This window comes from Erythrolamprus reginae, chromosome 9 (genome assembly GCF_031021105.1).
Source record: "Erythrolamprus reginae isolate rEryReg1 chromosome 9, rEryReg1.hap1, whole genome shotgun sequence".
In the NCBI taxonomy this organism is placed as follows: Eukaryota; Metazoa; Chordata; class Lepidosauria; order Squamata; family Dipsadidae; genus Erythrolamprus; species Erythrolamprus reginae.
The window spans coordinates 43,334,757-43,356,452 of NC_091958.1; the positions used below are offsets into that span (position 1 = coordinate 43,334,757).

Consider the following 21,696-nt stretch of genomic DNA (forward strand, 5'->3'; position numbering starts at 1 on the left):
TTCCGGAGCAAATAAAGTGCTTCCTTTCTCTTGGCAGTGGGAGAAGTTCCCTAGCTTGTCGTGCATTCTTTCTAAAAATCGGACTTTTAAAAAACATCGCGGGACACGGGACAAATTGTTAAAAATTGGGAGTGTCCTGCCAAAAGTGGGACATCTGGTCACTTATCTTCAGCAACCCCTGTGAAATGATCATTCGACCCCCAAAGGGGGAGGAGGAGGAGGAGGAAGAAGAAGAAGAGGAAGAGGAAGAAGAAGAACAAGGACAAGGACAAGGAGAAGAAGGAGGAAGAAGAAGGAGGAGGAGGAAGAAGAAGAAGAGGAAGAAGAAGAAGGACAAGGAGAAGAAGGAGGAAGAAGAAGGAGGAGGAGGAGGAGGAGGAAGAAAGAAGAAGAAGAACAAGAACAAGGAGAAGAAGGAGGAGGAGGAGGAAGAAGAAGAACAACAACAACAAGAAAAACAAGAAGAAAAAGCAGAACAAGAAGAAGGAAAACAAGGAGGAGGAGGAACAAGAACAAGGAGAAGAAGGAGGAGGAAGAGGAAGAAACAAGAACAAGAAGAACAAGAACAAGGAGAAGAAGGAGGAGGAGGAGGAGGAAGAAGTAGAAGTAGAAGAAGAAGGAGAAGAACAAGTAGAACAAGAAAAACAACAAGAAAAAGAAGAACAAGAAGGAGAACAAGGAGGGGGAGGAAGAAGAACAAGAACAAGGAGAAGAAGAAGGAAGAAGAGGACGAAGAAGGAGGAGGAGGAGTAGGAAGAAAGAAGAAGAACAAGGAGAAGAAGAACCACCACAACAACTGAGCCCTTGGTGCTCTCTTTGCTTGGGGGTTTTCTTGCAGACATTTCATGACCCAACCAGTGTTAGAAGGCAGTAGGGTTTGCAAAGAGAAGTAGGACGAACTTGGGTTCCTTGGTATTCTCTGAGCTTGGTGGTTTCCTGACCACACCAGGTGGCCCCCTTGGTGCCACTCTTTCAATGTCTCTTTTCTCTGCTTCCCTCCTCTTAGGTTGCCATTGGTTGCCGGGTGGCTCAGGTCTTGATGCAATACTGCATTCTAGCCAATCACTATTGGTTTCTGGTGGAGGCCGTCTACCTATACAAGCTGCTGATCGGCGCCGTCTTTTCAGAGAAGAATTACTACACGCTGTACCTCTACCTTGGCTGGGGTGAGATGAAAGGAATGATGGGGGGCCAGGAATGATTTCAATCTTCCCCCATTACATACAATGTATTTGGAGGATATCATGGTAGAGAAGCCCCCATTACATTCAGGATACCCCTGAGGGGGCAGATGGAGAGGAGCTGTTATCGTCCTACCAACCTTTGGCTTTAAGCAAAGGAATGTGGTGTTTGCAGCTAATAGCTTGACTCTGTATGTAAATAGGGATGCTGCAACTGGTTGTAAGTCAAACATTCTGTATCATTCTCTGTCTTTCCTTATTTTTTTCTTCCTTTCCTTCCTTCCTTCCCTCCTTCCTTCCTCCCTTCCTTCCCTCCTTCCTTCCCTCCTTCCCTCCCTCCCTCCTACCTTCCTTCCCTCCTTCCTTCCTTCCCTCCTTCCTTCCTTCCTTTCCTCCTTCCTTCCCTCCTTCCTTGCTTCCTTCCTTCCCTCCTTCCCTCCTTTCTTCCTTCCTTCCCTCCTTCCTTCCTTCCCTCCTTCCTTCCCTCCTTCCTTCCTTCCCTCCTTCCTTTCTTCCTTCCCTCCTTCCTTTCTTCCTTCCCTCCCTCCTTCCTTCCCTCCTTCCTTCCCTCCTTCCTTCCCTCCTTCCTTCCTTCCCTCCTTCCCTCCTTCCTTACTTCCTTTCTTCCTTCCTTCCCTCCTTCCTTCCCTCCTTTCCTCCTTCCTTCCTTCCCTCCTTCCTTCCCTCCTTCCTGCCTTCCTTCCCTCCTTCCTTCCCTCCTTCCTTCCTTTCTTCCTTCCTTCCCTCCTTCTTCCTTCCTTCCTTCCTGCCTTCCTCTCGAAATAATAGAAAGCATTTTATTGCACCATTTAAAAAATCGGCAAAACTCCAGTCGCAAAATTTGAAATCCCCTGAGTAATTTCCCCTCTTAAATTGGACCAATCCAACGGTTTACGGAATCTGAGACTTATTTCTTGGGTGCAGTGTTTTCTTTTGGGGGGAGGGGTATAAAATTTTCTTTATTTTTCTCCAACATACAGTAAAAACCACATAAGCCATAAAAATCACATAATCAGTGCCTAAAATAATAAAAAAATGATATTTCCTCGGAGTCCTCGGAGAGGGGTGGCATACAAACAAACAAACAAACAAACAAGCAAATAAATAAATAAATTTCTTTGTTACATTAAACATTCAGAAAGAAATCCTAACAATGCCTTTAATATACACTTTTTTGATGAAGTGATTTCCTCTTCTTTGCTAAATTAATTACACATAAAACATATTTCATCTACAAATAGCAATATTTTAAAATCTATTCCCCTATGTTCCCTTTATCTATCAATACATAAACATCTTAACTCAATATCTAATTTAATCCTTTCACCTATTTATTAAATCCTTATCCATTGCTGCCCCCAATCCTTATTTCGTCATCTGGGTCTTTAGTACATTAAATTAAATCATCATGTATTCCTTCAAGTTGTCGATCAATTTCCGGTCACAATTCAAAGTGTTGGTTATGACCTATAAAGCCCTTCATGGCATCGGACCAGAATATCTCCGAGACCGCCTTCTGCTGCACGAATCCCAGCGACCAGTTAGGTCCCACAGAGTTGGCCTTCTCCAGGTCCCGTCAAATAAACAATGTTGGTTGGCAAGCCCCAGGGGAAGAGCCTTCTCTGTGGCGGCCCCGACTCTCTGGAACCAACTCCCCCAGAGATTAGAACTGACCCCACCCCCCTTGCCTTTCATAAACTCCTCAAAACCCACCTCTGCCGTCAGGCATGGGGGAACGGAGATATCTCCCCCGGGCCTATACAATTTATGTATGGTATGTTTGTACGTATGTCTGCTTAATAATGGGTTTTTAAAAATATTTTAAATTGTAAATTATTAGATTTGTTATGAACTGTTTTATTCTGTTGTGAGCCGCCCCGAGTCTACGGAGAGGGGCGGCATACAAATCTAATAAATAAATAAATAAATAAATGAATGAATGAATGAATGAATGAATGTGATGAAAATGATTATTTTTCAGCTAATTTTAATTTCCAGCCATTCATAAAACTTTCCCCAGATCTTATAGTAATCACACTCTTCTTTACGGAATATTTATTTATTATTTAGATTTGTATGCTGCCCCTCTCTGCAGACTCGGGGCGGCTCACAGTAAGATACAACAGTTCGTAACAAATCCAAATAAATTTAAAATATTTAAAAAGAGCCCCATTTTTCTAACAAATATGAGACTTCTTTCTTTGATGCAATGTTTTCAGGCACCTAAGAAAAACCAGAATGATTAAACAGGAGGCAAGACTCAACATGTTGGAGGGAGACTGGCCAAGCTAGAGGGGAGGAGTCAAGTGGGGAATTAGCCTGGAATCTGTACATAGGCACAAAAGGGAAAGACCTGGCTCCCTTTGAATGCCATTGAATTTTATCCTGCCTAGCCGTAAGGCAAACTGCGGGTCTGGGAAGGTGCCTGTGAAATAGTCATAAGCAACAGAAGTAGCTAGTTGAAGTCCTTCACACGTGCATCTGGTTGTTCATGCCTGACACAACTTGCCAGCTTGAGTCCCTTTTTGTTTGTTTGTTTGTTTGTTTAAATAGGGACCCCTGTGGCCTTCGTGGTACCCTGGATGGCTGCCAAATACTTGAAGGAAAACACAGAGTGAGTCTTTGGAATGCTGGGTTGGAATCAATTTTAAAGATTTCTTTTTGTTTGGCTAATGTCTAATGGCTGCCTTATTCTGTATACTGCAGGTGCTGGGGCGTTAATGAGAACATGGCTTACTGGTGGATTATTCGGATCCCTATTCTGCTGGCATCTATGGTAAGCACTACTCCGGTTGGAATGGGAGGGAGATGACAGGATCTGGTGCAATCTTATATATATATAAGCAAAGTCAATGGGGAAGCCAGATTCACTTAACGGCCGTATTCGTAACTTAGAAACATAGAAACATAGAAGTCTGACGGCAGAAAAAGACCTCATGGTCCATCTAGTCTGCCCTTATACTATTTTCTGTATTTTATCTTAGGATGGATATATGTTTATCCCAGGCATGTTTAAATTCAGTTACTGTGGATTTATCTACCACGTCTGCTGGAAGATTGTTCCAAGGATCTACTACTCTTTCAGTAAAATAATATTTTCTCATGTTGCTTTTGATCTTTACCCCAACTAACTTCAGATTATGTCCCCTTGTTCTTGTGTTCACTTTCCTATTAAAAACACTTCCCTCCTGGACCTTATTTAACCTTTTAATATATTTAAATGTTTCGATCATGTCCCCCCTTTTCCTTCTGTCCTCCAGACTATACAGATTGAGTTCATTAAGTCTTTCCTGATACGTTTTATGCTTAAGACCTTCCACCATTCTTGTAGCCCGTCTTTGGACCCGTTCAATTTTGTCAATATCTTTTTGTAGGTGAGGTCTCCAGAACTGAACACAGTATTCCAAATGTGGTCTCACCAGCACTCTATATAAGGGGATCACAATCTCCCTCTTCCTGCTTGTTATACCTCTAGCTATGCAGCCAAGCATCCTACTTGCTTTCCCTACCGCCTGACTGCACTGTTCACCCATTTTGAGACTGTCAGAAATCACTACCCCTAAATCCTTTTCTTTTGAAGTATTTGCCAACACTGAACTGCCAATACAATACTCAGATTGAGGATTCCTTTTCCCCAAGTGCATTATTTTACATTTGGAAACATTAAACTGCAGTTTCCATTGCTTAGACCATTTATCTAGTAAAGCTAAATCATTTACCATATTACAGACGCCTCCAGGAATATCAACCCTATTGCACACTTTAGAGTCATCGGCAAATAGGCAAACCTTCCCTACCAAACCTTCCCCTATGTCACTCACAAATATATTAAACTTTATATTTGCAGTGATTCATTTAGTAACTAGGGCAAGAAAGGTCATAAAATGTGACAAAATTCACCAATTTAACACGTTTCACTTAGCAACAGAAATTTTGGGCTCAGTTATGGCTGTACGTTGAGGACTACCTGTACAAATAAATATTTTATTGTAGAAAGATGCTTCTTTTTCCACTTTCAATTAACCTATTTCAATTAACCTATTTAATCAATGGAGTTATATAAATTTTATTTACGGTCAAAGACCATCAATATAATATTAATAATAATTAAAAGGAAAAAAGAACAGGGTTAAGGAACTGCTTCAATGCCCAGAGTAGGTTTTGAAAATGGCTTTTTCAAAAGTTCGGCAAATAACGAATACGAAAATATGAAATGATTATTGATTTCATCTTTTTCACCTGATTGTAGGATGAAAATATTGTTTCGGAAGTCTCAGTCAACAATGCTCCTTTTTTTCTTCCCAGATTAATCTGTTGATTTTCATTCAAATTCTCAAAGTGATCTTGGCTAAGTTGCGGGCCAGTCAAAAGGACTACGCGGATTATAAACTGCGGTGAGTTAACATCTTCAGGCCTCCAATGTTGGCTGATTGTGGCCAGAGGTGATATTCACTTACTTTCCTTACTGGTTTGCAAATGTGAGCGTGTGCATCTTCTGTGCATGCATGCAACCTTTTGCACATGTGGTTTGCTCTCACATGTGGCTTGCACACGTGTGTGGCTTCAAAACATGCCTAAATAGGATGGTACAGCGCCAGGGCAGGTGGGCGGGTTAAGGGGCCCATCCGCACGTCCCTACTACCGGTTCGCAAGAACCGGCTGAATACCACCTCTGATTGTGGCTTCCTAACGGAAGTGACAGGCTTCCAAATAGCATTAAAAATTAAATCAGAGTCCGAGGCAAAGCATTCTTCAAAGTTCCAATTTATTAACATAGCCTTGTTGGCATATCTGGGAGAAACCGGAGTCTAAACCGGTGGGGGGTTTGTCCACCCAGTTCACTCCCTTGTTCCCACACCCACAAATTCATCACATTGACCAGTCTCCTTCTGCCAAGGTGTCTGCTACTCCCACCAGCTTCCAGGCAGGTGTTGAACCAAGGATGACCTTGAGAATCTAGAAGGGATTTGTTATGGCTACATCTTTTATGTCCCTCATGCAGCAGCCCCTCCCAAATCCCTATAGCAAAAAAAAACATTCTAGAGAATTCGCCTGGTGCACCAGTTGTGGCCCTATCTGGACAGGGAGTCCCTACTCAAAGTCGCTCATGCCCTTATCACATCAAGGTTCGATTACTGCAATGCCCTCTACATGGGGCTACCTTTGAAGAGTGTTTGGAAACTACAGATCGTGCAAAATGCAGGGCATTTCTAGGCACGCCCATGTTTCTCCAGCACTCCACAGACTGCATTGGCTGCCAATTGGTTTCTGGATGCAATTTAAAGTGTTGATGATTGATTCATTCATTCATTCATTCATTCAATTTTTATGCCGCCCTTCTCCTTAGACTCAGGGCGGCTTACAACATGTTAGCAACAGCACTTTTTAACAGAGCCAGCATATTGCCCCCATTATTTTATTTTATTTTATTTTATTTTATTTTATTTTATTTTATTTTATTTTATTTTATTTATTTTATTTATTTTATTTATTTTATTTATTTTATTTATTTTATTTATTTTATTTATTTTATTTATTTTATTTATTTTATTTATTTTATTTATTTTATTTATTTTATTTATTTTATTTATTTTATTTATTTTATTTATTTTATTTATTTTATTTATTTTATTTATTTTATTTATTTTATTTATTTTATTTATTTTATTTATTTTATTTATTTTATTTATTTTATTTATTTTATTTATTTTATTTATTTTATTTATTTTATTTATTTTATTTATTTTATTTATTTTATTTATTTTATTTATTTTATTTATTTTATTTATTTTATTTATTTTATTTATTTTATTTATTTTATTTATTTTATTTATTTTATTTATTTTATTTATTTTATTTTATTTTATTTTATTTTATTTTGTTAGTTAGTTAGTCCAATACACAATGAGGATTTTAGTGGGTATATATCTATATACACATAGTAAAATACATGATGAAGGTTATAGAGGAGATACTCATAGTAAAATATATCTAAGAAATAATAGAAAAGAAGATATAGTAATAGAACATATCAATGAAAGAATAGAAGAAGAGATATAGGAATAGAAGAAAAGTATAGGAGATATAGGAGAGCAATAGGCCAGGGGATGGAAGGCACTCTAGTGCACTTGTACTCCGGGTCCTCATTTTACCCACCTTGGAAGGATGGAGGGCTGAGTCAACCTTGAGCCGGTGATGAGATTTGAACCGCTGACCTACAGATCTACAGTCAGCTTCAGTGGCCTGCAGTACAGCACTCTACCTGCTGCGCCACCCCGGCTCCTATAAAGCCCTACATGGCATTGGACAAGATTACTTGAGGGACCACCTCCTGTTGCCTGAGTCCCAGACCAATTAGGTTCCACAGAGTTGGCCTTCTCCAGTCCCGTCAACCAGACAGTGTCGCTTGGTGAGGCCTAGGGGAAGAGCCTTCTCTGTGGGGGCCCCGGCCCTCTGGAATTATCTCGAATTATATCGAAACATTTAAATATATTAAAGGGTTAAATAAGGTCCAGGAGGGAAGTGTTTTTAATAGGAAAGTGAACACAAGAACAAGGGGACACAATCTGAAGTTAGTTGGGGGAAAGATCAAAAGCAACATGAGAAAATATTATTTTACTGAAAGAGTAGTAGATGCTTGGAACAAACCTCCAGCAGACGTGGTAGATAAATCCACAGTAACTGAATTAAAACATGCCTGGGATAAACATATATCCATCCTAAGATAAAATACAGAAAATAGTATAAGGGCAGACTAGATGGACCATGAGGTCTTTTTCTGCCGTCAGACTTCTATGTTTCTATGTTTCTATCTCCCTCCCTTCTCAGCACCAGGCTTTCCCCCCCCCCCCCAGCCACCATCCTCCCCCCCCCCCTCCCGGATTCTTGGCTCTGGTTGCCGCCTGCTCCCTGCAGTTTCTTTGGGGAAGGAATCTGGCTGTGGCATTAACCAGCGAAGACCATTCGTTCTTATCCAAAAGTCTCACTTGTGCCCCCCGGCTTGCGGCCATTAGACTCTAGCCCCACGGCCGATGAATGAAATATATGTTGTTTGTTTCAACAGGGAATTATTGGTTTTTAATGAAATTTGGGTTTTTAGATTAACTAATTTTTTAAATTTAATTGGATTCAGGACACTTGTATTGTTTTTTTAAAAATATGTTATAAGCCACCCCGAGTCCTTGGAGAGGGGCGGCATATAAATACAATAAATAAATAATATGTGGCAGGCCAAAGTCTCCAACTCAAATGATGGCTTCGGCCTGACAAGAAGATTGTATCTAGGGGGGCGTTTGCCCAGGTTCGCCTGGTGCACCAATTGCGGCCCTATTTGGACCGGGACTCACTGCTCACAGTCACTCATGCCCTCATCACCTCGAGGTTCGACTACTGTAATGCTCTCTACATGGGGTTACCTTTGAAAAGTGTTCGGAAACTTCAGATCGTGCTGAATGCAGCTGCAAGAGCAATCATGGGCTTACCTAGGTATGCCCATGTTTCACCAACACTCTGCAGTCTGCATTGGTTGCCGATCAATTTCCGGTCACAATTCAAAGTGTTGGTTATGACCTTTAAAGCCCTTCATGGCACTGGACCAGAATATCTCCGAGACCGCCTGCTGCCGCACGAATCCCAGCGACCGATTAGGTCCCACAGAGTTGGCCTTCTCCGGGTCCCGTCAACTAAGCAATGTCGGTTGGCGGGCCCCAGGGGAAGAGCCTTCTCTGTGGCGGCCCCGACCCTCTGGAACCAACTCCCCCTGGAGATTAGAACTGCCCCTACTCTCCTTGCCTTTCGTAAGCTCCTTAAGACCCACCTTTGTTGTCAGGCATGGGGGAACTGAGACATCTCCCCCGGGCATATACAATTTATGAATTGTATGTCTGTCTGTATGTTTGTTTAGAAAATGGGGTTTTATAAATATTTTTAAACTGTAATTTAGATTTGTTGTAAATTGTTTCACTTTGTTGTGAGCCGCCCCGAGTCTACGGAGAGGGGCGGCATACAAATCTAAATAATAAATAATAAATAAATCTAGGCGTGATTCTGCCCTGTTAATTCTGACGTCCCTACGCTCTTTTTCCAGGTTAGCCAAGGCCACCCTCACCCTCATCCCTCTCTTTGGGATCCATGAAGTGGTCTTCATTTTTGCCACAGATGAACAAACCACGGGAATCTTGCGCTACGTCAAGGTTTTCTTCACACTTTTCCTCAACTCCTTCCAGGTAACTTTCACCTCAGTGCCACTCCGATTCATCTTTCAGATATTTACAGTTGGATCCTAGTCACTGTTGTGTGTGCTCCCTCTCAGCCTTTGGGATGCTCGAATTCGGAGGGAGATGATGAATTGGAACCTGTCAATTTATCTGATTTAGAAGCAGAAGAGAATTTTAGCAAGGAAGAACTTGAAATAGAGGAATTAGTTTCATCTTATAAGTATGCAGACAGATGATTCAGATAATAGTTGTCAGGACTCGAGATGGATTAATCCAAGGTTCAGAAGGCAGCAAAAAAGACCAGAAGAGATGAGTGGTGTTGTGATTCAGTCTGAGGCTCCTCAGGGAACGGCTGGAACTCTGCCGGCTCCATGCTCAGAGGGGGAGGACGAGGAACAGGAGGAGGAGGAGGACCAGGCAGACGGGGAAGAGGAATGTCAGGACGAGGAGGAGGGAGAACAGCCTGAGACCCCCGGGGGGGAGCTCTCCCCAGCGAGTAGCCTGGAGTCATTAGATGAGAACGCACAAGCCATCATAGATATGAGGCAGAGAAGGGCAGCACAATGAAGGGGACAATTAGCCAGGTATTTCCATCCCTAATAGGCAACAGCTGGGTTTGGGTGTGGTTGTCCTCAGAAAGGTTGAAAAGGCAGGCCCGCCCTTCCTGTATTGTGGAGAGTTATCTTTTGGGAGTCCTGTGACCTTGCTTCGATCCTTGGCATCTGTGATTCTGGCTTGTGGCCTCGAAGGCTGAAAACATGGGAGAGGCGTGGGTTTTATTATCTACAGTGGTGTGTGTGCCAGCAAGAAGCCTGTTGTATTGTCTGGCCGTCGTGACTTTTCTGTGAAGCTTCATAGCATTCCAGTTTGTAAGAACAGTTTTTGTTATCTGTGTTTGCTTTCAAAGATATAAAATGACTTTGCTTTTTACCAGCGTGTCTGGCTACTCTTTTTAGTTGGTGTTGTCGTCTGGGGGAACCCAGACAGAACAAGTGGGAGGAGGTTTTGAGATGCATTTCAGAGCGTGAGTAATTAATGAATTAATTACCTCACATCCGGGATTGGACGGAAGCAGTTTCTGCTTGCGTCAATTCTGACACCAGCCAAGATGGATTTCTTTCACTTAAGCTCCCGCACGTAAGCTACGATCGTGTGATGTATGACCTGTTTTATTACTTGTTTACTCAGCACAGGTTAGCCCATTAATTTCGGAATGACTCCTGGAACCCAGTGAAGTAATTATTTAGATAAACTGCCTAACTTATCAAGGGGGAAAATGAAAATAATTTCTACTGATTGTACTGAGAAGTAGAGGAAATAAATAGAAGTGTTACTGTTTGAAATTAAGCGTCTGGGAAGCAATTTATTTCAATTAATATCTGGACTAGCCTGAATCAGAACAGTCATTACATTCACTTACCATATTTTTGGAGTATAAGACGCACCTTACCCTGAAAATTTGCATGCATGTAGCTTTTTCAAAGCTTTTTTCCCCCCAGCCCTAACAAGGCGCTTACAATCTTCCCAGTTTGCAGGCTTTTTCATTGCTACTGTCTCCATAAAAGGTTTTTTCCAGTCCTAACTAGGGTATAAAATAATATGCTGAAGCTGACCAGACTAAGAATGCTAGCCAGATAAATACCCGGTGTTCTGCCAGGCTCTCTGGTAGGAGCCTCCCGAAAATTCAAGGGTACAAATTGCAGACACACACACACGTTTGAAAATTCAAAACAATGTTCTTTATCACAACATTCAAAATAAACTAAGCACTCTTTTTATATTGCAAAGAGCACTCGTCCCAAAACAACCGGGTAGTCTCTACAATTTCCCTTAAGCAGTCATTAAGTACTTAGCTAGCAGCTGTGAAGAAACTTCACACCCCTTCTTCTTCCAGCGAAGTGAGACACACACACACACGTTGCTCTGTTTTGGTTTCAAAGGAGTGAAAAATCAACAAAGTCCAGAAAACAGCAACACGTGATTCCTGAAGAACTACGATCAGATACTCTTCCACAACGGCCAAACCCACACGCTGCTTTTTATAGCAGCAGCCCTAATTACAGCAGCCCCACCCAACCACAGGTGGCCTCATTTTCTCTTGTAATAATCCTTCAGTTGTTGTCTCTCTATGCATGCGTGGATGTGTCATTAATTCTTGTTCAGAATCCAAGGATGATACAGATGATTGATCTCCTTCTGGGCTGCTGTCTGCCAAACTCCCCTCTTCCCTGTCACTCATGCTTCCTTGGTCAGAGGAGGCTTCGTCCGCAGATTCCATCGGGAGCAAAACAGGCCTGAGGCATGTGGATGTCTCCCCCACATCCACCTGCACATTCCTTGGGGCAAGAGCTGGGCCAGAGCTAACCACAACACCCGGTAGACAGATTTCCCCCCTCTTATTATCTTCCCGAAAAACTAGTCTTATGCTCTGGTGTGTCTTATACTCTGAAAAGTATGGTATATTCTGATATGGAAGTTTTTCACTGTACCCACTTTGCAGAAGGAACCTTTCTGTGTTTCTTGATAGTCAAATGGTCAAGGCTGATTCCATGCCCGACGTGTCCAAGAGTAACCTCTTTGAAAGATAAATCAGGTAGCTCTTTTCATTTTGAAGATCTGAAACGTTTCTCTTGCACATTGTGAGTTACATACAGCATCGTACCAAGGCATTCTGGGAGGTAGCACTAAATATGGGTAACTAACCATTTTGTGTGTTTCGGTGGTTACGTCAAATTCGGCGTTCAAATCAAGTAAGGACGTGCGGATGGGCCCCCTAACCCGCCCACCTGCCCTGGCGCTATGCCATCCTATTTGGGCATGTTTGGAAGCTACAAGCGTGTGCAAGCCGCATGTGAGAGCAAAGCACATGCGCAGAAGGTTGCACGCATGCGCAGAAGATGCATGTGTGACCAAAGTGAGCCTGCACACGCTCCCTTTTGCAAACCAGTAAGGAAAGTAAGTGAATATCACATCTGGCCACCTCATTCTAGTACAAGGACAGCTGTGCACGTTTGAGATTGAAACATACCCCACATTGAAAGTAGTTGATGGGAGAAACCCAAACTGGGAAAGAATGAGAAATTTTTAAAAACAAAACAAAACAGAAGAACTCCATCTGAACACATTTAGCTCTGAAAATATTTCAGAATTTAAATCTAAGAGACAAATTGCGATGTTTTTGCTAGAGCTGTATGGATAGATTTAAAAATCATAATTGTAGAATTGGAAGGGACCATAATCTTTACAACTGACCCCCAAAATGTAATTTCCATAATGCAAGGTTTGGGTTATATAACAAGATACCAGCTTATACTCAATTCTGATAACTATCTTAGGCCTGATCCAATGCCCAATCATCACAATTTTAAGTATCGCAACTGATGTGTCTAACAGATGACGTGTTCTATCTCCTACAGGGATTCTTGGTAGCTGTTCTCTACTGCTTTGCGAATAAGGAAGTGAGTATCCATCCCTCTCTCGACCCATCCCTAATTCTGAACAGTTTCAGAGGGTCCCTTCAAGCTATTTTTATTTATTTATTTATTAGTTTGTCAAACATGTACAAGATATAAGTCCAATTAATAAATAAAATAAATAAAAGATAGCAGGTATGAATATGAACATGGACAGGAGCAAAGGAAATGAATGCAAATAAACAGGGACAGTAGGACAGGGATGGACCTCTTAGGAATGGGGTGAGGTCCACTGTAGACCGTTTGAGGTTGAAGCTGTGAGGATTTGAGGATGTAACAACGGAGTTGGGTTAGAGCATTCCAGGCGTTGACCACTCTGTTTGCTGAAGTCGTATTTTCTGCAGTCGAGTTTGGAGTGGTTGACCTTGAGTTTGTATCGATTGTTTGCCTGTGGATTATTGAGGTTTATTATTTATTTATTAATTGGACTTTTATGCCGCTCCTCTCCGAGGACTTGGGGCGGCTTGCAACTTATAACAGAACAATATAAAACGTCCTAAATCCAAATAATAATAATAATAATAATTATAATAATAATAATAACAACAACAACAACAACAATAACAACAATAATAATTTAGATTTGTATGCTGCCCCTCTCCGAAGACTCGGGGTGGCTTAATTTTAATTAAATAATTAATTCATTAATTAATTAATTCATTAAAATTTACAATCTAAAAAGCCCAGAAAACCATAAAAAGACAGTCATTCCCATTCGGTCAACTTACTGTCAATACATTCATTGGCCAGGGGGCTAGTGGCCCCAAGCCTGGTGGCAGAAGGTGAGGAGGTGGGAGCAGTATGAATCTCTGGTGGGAGCTGATTCCAGAGGGCTGGAGCCCCCACAAAGAAGGCTCTTCCCTTGGGCCCCGCCAAACGACATTGTCTAGTTGAAAGGATCTGGAGAAGGCTGACTCTGTGGGACCTAATCGGTCGCTGGGACTTATGCAGTTGAAGCTGAAGATGTTGAAGCTGAAAAAGTCATTGACAGGTAATGTTGTGGTTAGCTCTGGCCCAGCTCCTGCCCTAAGGACTGTGGATGTGGGGGAGACATCCACATGCCGCAGGCCTGTTTTGCTCCCAGTGGAATCTGCTGATGAAGGCTCCTCTGACCAAGAAGACATGAGTGACAGGGAGGAGGAGAGTGTGGCAGACAGCTCAGAAGGAGATCAATTATCTAGCTCCTCCTTGGATTCGGAACAAGAGTTAATGATACAGCCACGCATGCGGAGAGCGATGCATAGGCAGCAACAACTGAGAGATTATTATCAAAGAAAATGAGGCGACCTGTGGTTGGGTGGGGCTGTGGTCATTAGTGAGGCTGCTATAAAGAGCAGCCTGTGGGTTTGGCCATTGTGGAGGATTATCTGATCCTTGTGTTTCCTGCCTGCCTTGCTGACTTCGACCTTTATGTGCTGATTTTTCCCCGCTTTGAAACTAAACCAGAGCAAAGTGTGTTTCACTTTGTGAAAGAAGGACTGTGAATTGCCTCACAGCTGCAAGCTAAGTATCTCAGAACTGATAAGGGACTTGTACAAATTACCAGTTTGTTTGGAGACAAGTGCTCTTTGCTATACAAAAAGAGGGCTTGGTTTATTTGAATTTTCGGTATAAAGAACATTGCTTTGAATTTTCAAACGTGTGTGCGTCTGAAATTTGTATCTGTGAATTTTCGGGAGGATTCTACCAGAGAGCTCGACAGAACAGGGTAAGGGACATTGTAGCAGGCAATCTTGTGTACTACGCTTAGATCAGACCGCAGACGAGCAGTTCGAGGTTGTCCAAGCCCAACATTTTAAGCCTGGTCATAAAGGATTCTACTGTGAGCAGCAGAGTGGTATGCGGAGTCTGCGGAGAGGGGCGGCATACAAATCTAAATAATAAATAAATAATAATAAATATTCTTCTTGTGAAATACCTCGATTAAAATGGCAATTGAAATTTTAACACCTTGCCTACCCAATGAATGAATGCGGGATGGATGATGGATGAATCTGTTTTTAACTTCTAACTGTGGGGATTTTAATCTGTAATTTTTTGTCAGATTTCTACAAGTTTTAAGCTGCCCTGAGTCTCAGGAGAAGGGTGGCATAGAAATCAATCAATCAATCAAATAAATAAATAAATCCTACTATCTTGTACATGTCTGAGAAACAAACACAACCAAACAAGGTTTAGTCTCCAGGAATTCCAATATTCCTGGATAGGCAGAGCTAAATGTTGTGAGGTCCAGGAAGAGAAATGAGCTCTCGAAATATTCTTATTGTTCCAGGTGAAATCTGAAATGAAGAAGAAATGGCAGCTGTGGAAACTGGACCATCCAGCGGTCAGCTGCAGTCAGTGAAGGAGATAATATGGGATATGGTCGATCGTCCCCAAAAATATGCAGAAGCTGTTCAGAGAGGCCTTGCAACTGCTCTGAATGGATTGCTGCTGCTCTTTAAGGCAATTTATGACCTACCCTGGAATGATGCTCTTGATAGACAAAACGTGAGGCTAGATGCTTGACCCAGTCTTGGCAGGAGGACGAGGTGGATGTTCTGAAGAACCTGTTGGGAGAACTGTCTGGAACCCAAAGCAAAAGGGATCTTGGGAGCTTTTCAAACAGCGTTGCATGCATATATCATGGGCCTTAATTAGCTCAGGATTCAATTTTTTATTGGTCAGACTTGACTTTCATGACAGGTGAAGGCCTTAATGCTCTCCAGGCATGAATGCGTTGAGCTCTGCTTTTGTGCCTTTCATACAGCAAGATGTGGCAGCCCTAAGAGGTGAAAGGATCGGTCTTCATTTTCGCTTCTAACGTCCTGGATGAATGTTGAGGAATTCAAACACGCTTTTCATCAGCTGATGTAGGACTCCCCACTCAAGCAAATGGCCAACTTTACTACTTATCTAGTTCTATCCTGGGGTTCTCTGCTCAGAGATTCAATGCACATATCATGTAACTGGGAGGTGGTTTGAAAAATATTAAGGACTTTTTTTTTGTGATTCACAGGCTCAACATTTATCTTTTATTTTTTTTATATACCGTGTTCCCGCAATTTTAACGGGGGATGCGTTCCAAGACCGCCCGCGAAAGTCGAATTTCCGCGAAGTAGAGATGCGGAACTAAATACACCATTTTTGGCTATGAACAGTATCCCAAGCCTTCCCTTAACACTTTCAACCCCTAAATTACCATTTCCCATTCCCTTAACAACCATTTACTCACCATTATTACGGATACTCACCATTGAATAAGACACTTAGTGATCCTGATATAAACATAGTTATTTATTAACAATACATATTTTTTTGTTATTTATTTGCAAAACTTATTAGTTTGGCGATGACGTATGATGTCATTGGGCAGGAAAAACCGTGGTATAGAAAAAAAAAACCGTGAAGTATTTTTTAATTAATATTTTTTGAAAAACCGTGGTATAGGCTATTCGCGAAGTTCGAACCCGCGAAAATTGAGGGAACACTGTATACCATATTTTTGGGAGTATAAGACTCAGTTCTCCCACCCCCTACAAGAGGGTGAAAATTTAGGTGCATCTTATACACTGAATGTTGCTCCGCCCACCTCCACCCTTTGGCCTCTCCCTCCCAGCAATGTGCTTCCTTACAGCAAACAGCCTGTTTTATTTATTTATTTATTTATTCAATTTTTATACCGCCCTTCTCCTTAGACTCAGGGCGGCTTACAGCATGTTAGCAATAGCACTTTTTTAAACAGAGCTAGGCTATTGCCCCCACAATCCGGGTCCTCATTTTACCCACCTCGGAAGGATGGAAGGCTGAGTCAACCTTGAGCCGGTGATGAGATTTGAATCGCTGACCTTCAGATCTACAAGTCAGCTTCAGTGGCCTGCAGTACAGCACTCTACCTGCTGCGCCACCCCGGCTCGTTTTAGCTTCAGCACAGCCTAATTAACACAAACAGCTGATTTGGATGGCCTCCCAACCATCAGCTGTTTCAGGCTGCAGGGATTGCCATTGCCTTTTGCCACCTCCCCACATGCAGAGGCAGATCCCCCCCCCCCCTTGTGCTAATCAGGCTGTGCTGAAGCTCAAACCGGCTGTTTGCTGCAAGGAGGAAAATTGCTGGGAGGCAGATTGATTTTTTTTTTTGCCCCCTTGTACTGTGTTGAAACCAAAAGTGAAACCGAAACAGGCTGTTTGCTGCAAGGAGGTAAATTGCTGGGAGGCAGATTTCCCCTGCCTCCTTGTTTTCCTCCACAAAAAAGGTAGGTGCGTCTTATATATATATTTATTATATTTATTAGATTTGTATGCCGCCCCTCTCCGAAGACGTCTTACACTCCAGAGTGTCTTACACTCCAAAAAAATACGATACATGTTGAATCATGATTGCTGAAAGAAGCAGCCTTGGATAAATTGCAGAAAGGATGCTTGATGAAGGAATGGGGTACAGAAGGGTTTAAACTTTAAACTTAAAAATTCCGTCTCTTATTTAAAAAGGATACGGGCATTGGGCAACCATGGTGCACAGCTGTCCAAAAGAGGATGAAGTTGTAGTGTTTTAAGCCAGCATAGCAAGAAAGACCCATGCTCACTGTTCCGTATTTAAAAAAAAGAAAGGCAAAACATAAATATTTTATTATTATTTGCAGTGCATAACTGCCCCCCAAAACAGCCCCAATCTAGGTTCTGGGAAAAGAGGATGGCCAATATGAATGAAAACTATTTTAGAATTTAAAAAAAAAGAAGTATCCCTGCCTATATTGAATCCTGGCAAATGTTAGGATAATAGCACTTCATTTGAGCTTAGCCTGGCCTGGCACGTTCCTTTGAATTTAAAAGATGTTGGTGCTTATAAACATTTGTACATCTATTAAAAAGAGTGTAAATAAAATATTTTTTTCCAGCAGAAGAGATGCGTCGTGAAAAATACAATTGGACTTAAAGCCAGAACTTTAAGTCCAATTGCATTTCTAGTATTTCTTCCAACTAATGTTTTACTGTTGTCCAAAATTTTTGTGACTTGTGCCACTCCCACCACATGTGGTAGTATGTACCAGGTGACATCCCACGCTTCCAGCAAGCCGGTGATAACTTTTGAATCCATCTTAGCTGGTCTTGCTGGTGGGAGATGCCATCTGTAAAACATCTTGTATAGATTTTCTTTATACGAGGCAGCTAAGGTCAAATTCAAATTTCTATGCCAAAGATCTCCCCATTTGTTTAAATCAATGTTATATCCAAAATCTTTCTTGTTGTTTCTTTGATCCGCTCCTCATATAAAGCTTGTTCTAATAGGTATTGATAGATTTTTTTAAAAAAATTACCTTATCCTGTGGTCCTAAAAATAATTTATCTAGTTCAGTTGGTTCCATTTTAATGCCTGGATTTTTCTTAACCGTACTATATTTTTACTGCAATTGTAAGTAGGCTCGCCATTCTAGATCTATCCTCTTTTTCTTTAAACCTAACCTCGATTTTAACTCTCCTTTCTCATCTATTGTCTGTTTGTAGGTTATTACTTTGTCTAGGTACATAACGTTTGGGTGGATAAACAGCAACTGTTCTTTATATCTTTTAGCCTCCAATCCCCTAATCCTATTTGTTGCTCTTCTCTGCAATCTTTCTAGTCTCAACATTTCTTTTACATCAAGGTGACTAAACCTGGATACAGTATCCCCAGTGTAGCCTTACCAAGGCCTTATCAAATGGTATTAACACTACACGTGAACATGATTCTACCCCTCTGTTAATGCAGCCTAGTACTGTGTTGGCTTCTTTGGCAGCTGCCGCACACTGCTGGCTCATATTTAAATGATTGTCTACTAGGGCTCCAAGATCCCTCTCACAGTTACCACTTACAGTGGTACCTCTACTTAAGAACGCCTCTACTTAAGAACTTTTCTAGATAAGAACTGGGTGTTCAAGATATTTTTGCCTCTTCTTAAGAACCATTTTCTACTTAAGAACCCGAGTCGGGAAAAATTTCCCAGGAAATTTGAGAGTGGCACGAAGGCCCGGCCAGTTTCCTGCCATTCTCCCTGGGTTTCTCTCTCTGGCGCAGTGTATGGGAGGCAGCCTCGCGCCAGGTATATGGGAGGCGCATGCTCCTCGCTGCCTCAGAGTCCCTCTTTTTTTTAAGCCTTAAAGTTTTGGATTTTTTTGATTCCCCTCAACTTCTTTCTTCAGCAGCAACTGTCCTCCTCCTCCTCTTCCTCCTCCTCCTCCCACCCAAATTCCGAGCTTTTATTTCTTTCCTAATGGGTTTGCATGCATTATTTGCTTTTCCATTGATTCCTATGGGAAAAATTGCTTCTACTTACAAACTTTTCTACTTAAGAACCTGGTCAGGGAACGAATTAAGTTCTTAAGTAGAGGTACCACTGTATTATGTACATGTGCATTTTGTTTTTCTCACCTAAATGTAGAAGAACCTTAGATTAGAACTGCCCCCACCCTCCTTGCCTTTCGTAAACTCCTTAAAGCCCACCTCTGCCGTCAAGCGTGGGGCAACTGAAGCATCTCCCCCTGCCTATGTAGTTATTTGTGTATGATATGACTGTATGTATGTTTTTATATATTGGGGTTTCTTCTTTTTTAGACTTTTAAAATGTATTATTGTTATTTTAGATTCTAACTATTAGATTTGTTATTATATATGGTTTTTATCATTGCTGTAAGCCGCCCCGAGTCTACGGAGACTCGGGGCGGTTGGAGACCCTTGTTCTAGCTAGAAAATTTTAAATTTTAAATTTAAAATGTATTATTGTTATTTTAGATTCTAACTATTAGATTTGTTATTATATATGGTTTTTATCATTGCTGTAAGCCGCCCCGAGTCTACGGAGACTCGGGGCGGTTGGAGACCCTTGTTCTAGCTAGAAAATCTGCCTCCACCTTTCTCCGACTTGGTGCCACGTACATCCTGATTACCATGGGCTCCAAGGTCATTTTGAAACCTCCAGAAGATACCAGGTGGAGAAGGAAGAGTAAGCACGTAAAACCATGTCATCCTTTGAGTCCCTTTGAGGAAGTAGTACCACCATACCCGAGGTTTAAAATGGTTTCTGTTTCACAAAGATCTATCTCGCCGATTTTTTTTTAAAAAATCACAATCTTTAATATAAAAGACAAAAGTTGTACAGTACACAATTTGAAGAGAAACCAGACTATAACAATTATTTTTTTTTAAAAAAAATCACAATCTTTAATATAAAAGACAAAAGTTGTACAGTACATAATTTGAAGAGAAACCAGACTATAACAATTATTTTTTAAAAAAAAAATCAAAGTACATTCTTTAAAATATTGTACCGCTTTTGAAGAGCAGGCATATGATGTGCACTGGAAAATAATACATAATACGTTATACATCCAAATCCCTTTGACTACGAGCGTTAGTAGCCATGGATCCTGGAGTGGTCTCTCAAGCTTCAGACAATAATGGGGTAAAATAGAAAAGGAAGTCCAATCAATGAACAAAGGCACTCTTTGGCAGCATTAATCTTCTGATCAAACAGAGAATCTTTCTAAAAGTCATGCTAATCTTCCTGCATTGCTTGAACATGTCTAGGAACACAAAAACCTGCTACTTATGGCAGCTAAGGCAGTTCTGGGCGATCCATCTTGTAGGATAAGGGTGTCAAACTCAAGGCCCATGTGGTGCTTAGATCGGGCCCGTGGGGCAAAGGACTGACCCACAGTTTTTACTGTCAGTGGGTTGCAGGGGGCTGTCATGGCAGAAAGCGGGGTGTGAGTTGCGTTTTCACTGGCAGAGGGATATCAAAACAAACTAAAACCAAAACAAAAGGAGAAATGTTTCCCCCTTTGCATTTGGGGATGCAGGAAGGGACAGGAAAAGAGAAAGGGAAAGAAAAAGAAGGGAAGATGGGAAGAGAGCAAGGAAGGAAAAAGAAGGAAAGAGGGGAAGGAAGAAGAAATTAAAATGAAGAGGGAAGGAAAAATAATAATAATAGCAACAACAACAACAGAGTTGGAAGGGACCTTGGAGTTCTAGTCCAGCCCTCTGCTTAAGCAGGAAACCCTACACTACTTCAGACAAATGGTTATCCAACATCTTCTTAAAAACTCCCAGTGTTGGAGCATTTACAACTTCTGGAGGCAAGCTGTTCCACTGATTAATTGTTCTAAATGTCAGGAAATTTCTCCTTAGTTCTAAGTTGCTTCTCTCCTTGTTTAGCTTCTACCCTCAAGTGCTTTGGAAAATAGCTTGGCTATCTCTTCTTTGTGGCAACCCCTGAGATATTGGAAGACTGCTATCATGTCTCCTCTGGTCCTTCTTTTCGTTAAACTACCCATGCCCAGTTCCTGCAAGTGCTCTCCATATGTTTTAGCCTCCAGTCCCCTAATAGTCTTTATTGCTCTTCTCTGCACTCTTTCTAGAGTCTCAACATCCTTTTTACATCGTGGCAACCAAAACCGAATGCAGTATTCCAAATATGGCATTATCAAATGGTATTAACCCTTCATGTGATCTTGATTCTATCCCTCTGTTAATGCAGCCTAGAACTGTGTTGGCTTTTTTGGCAGCTGCTGCACACGGCTGGCACACATTTAAATGGTTGTCTACTAGGACTCCAAGATCCCTCTCAAGTTATTGTTGAGCAAGGCATCACATATTATGTACCTGTGCACTTTGTTTTTCTTGCCTAAATGTAGAACCTTACTTTCTTCACCACTGAATTTTATTTTGTTAGATAGCACCCAATGTTCAAGTTCGTCAAGATCCTTCTGTATCTTGAGCCTATCTTCTGGAGAGTTGGCTATTCTGCCCCCATCCCCTCAATTTCCATGTCGCTCCTACCCCAGCAACACCCACCTGACTCTCTTAAGATC

The 21,696-nt window shown here is 41.5% G+C and overlaps 1 protein-coding gene across 1 annotated transcript in view; it reads left to right on the plus strand.

Moving 5' to 3' along the window:
* Positions 1–15,214, plus strand: part of LOC139172624 (glucagon receptor-like) — a 40,771-nt gene extending 25,557 nt beyond the window's left edge. Inside the window, exons 7-13 of the mRNA XM_070761825.1 lie at positions 1,007–1,166; positions 3,735–3,795; positions 3,888–3,957; positions 5,487–5,575; positions 9,268–9,406; positions 12,814–12,855; positions 15,143–15,214. Of these exons, the coding sequence (XP_070617926.1) occupies positions 1,007–1,166; positions 3,735–3,795; positions 3,888–3,957; positions 5,487–5,575; positions 9,268–9,406; positions 12,814–12,855; positions 15,143–15,214 (633 nt within the window). The remainder of the gene's footprint in view (positions 1–1,006; positions 1,167–3,734; positions 3,796–3,887; positions 3,958–5,486; positions 5,576–9,267; positions 9,407–12,813; positions 12,856–15,142) is intronic.
* The last annotated feature ends 6,482 nt before the right edge of the window (positions 15,215–21,696 follow it).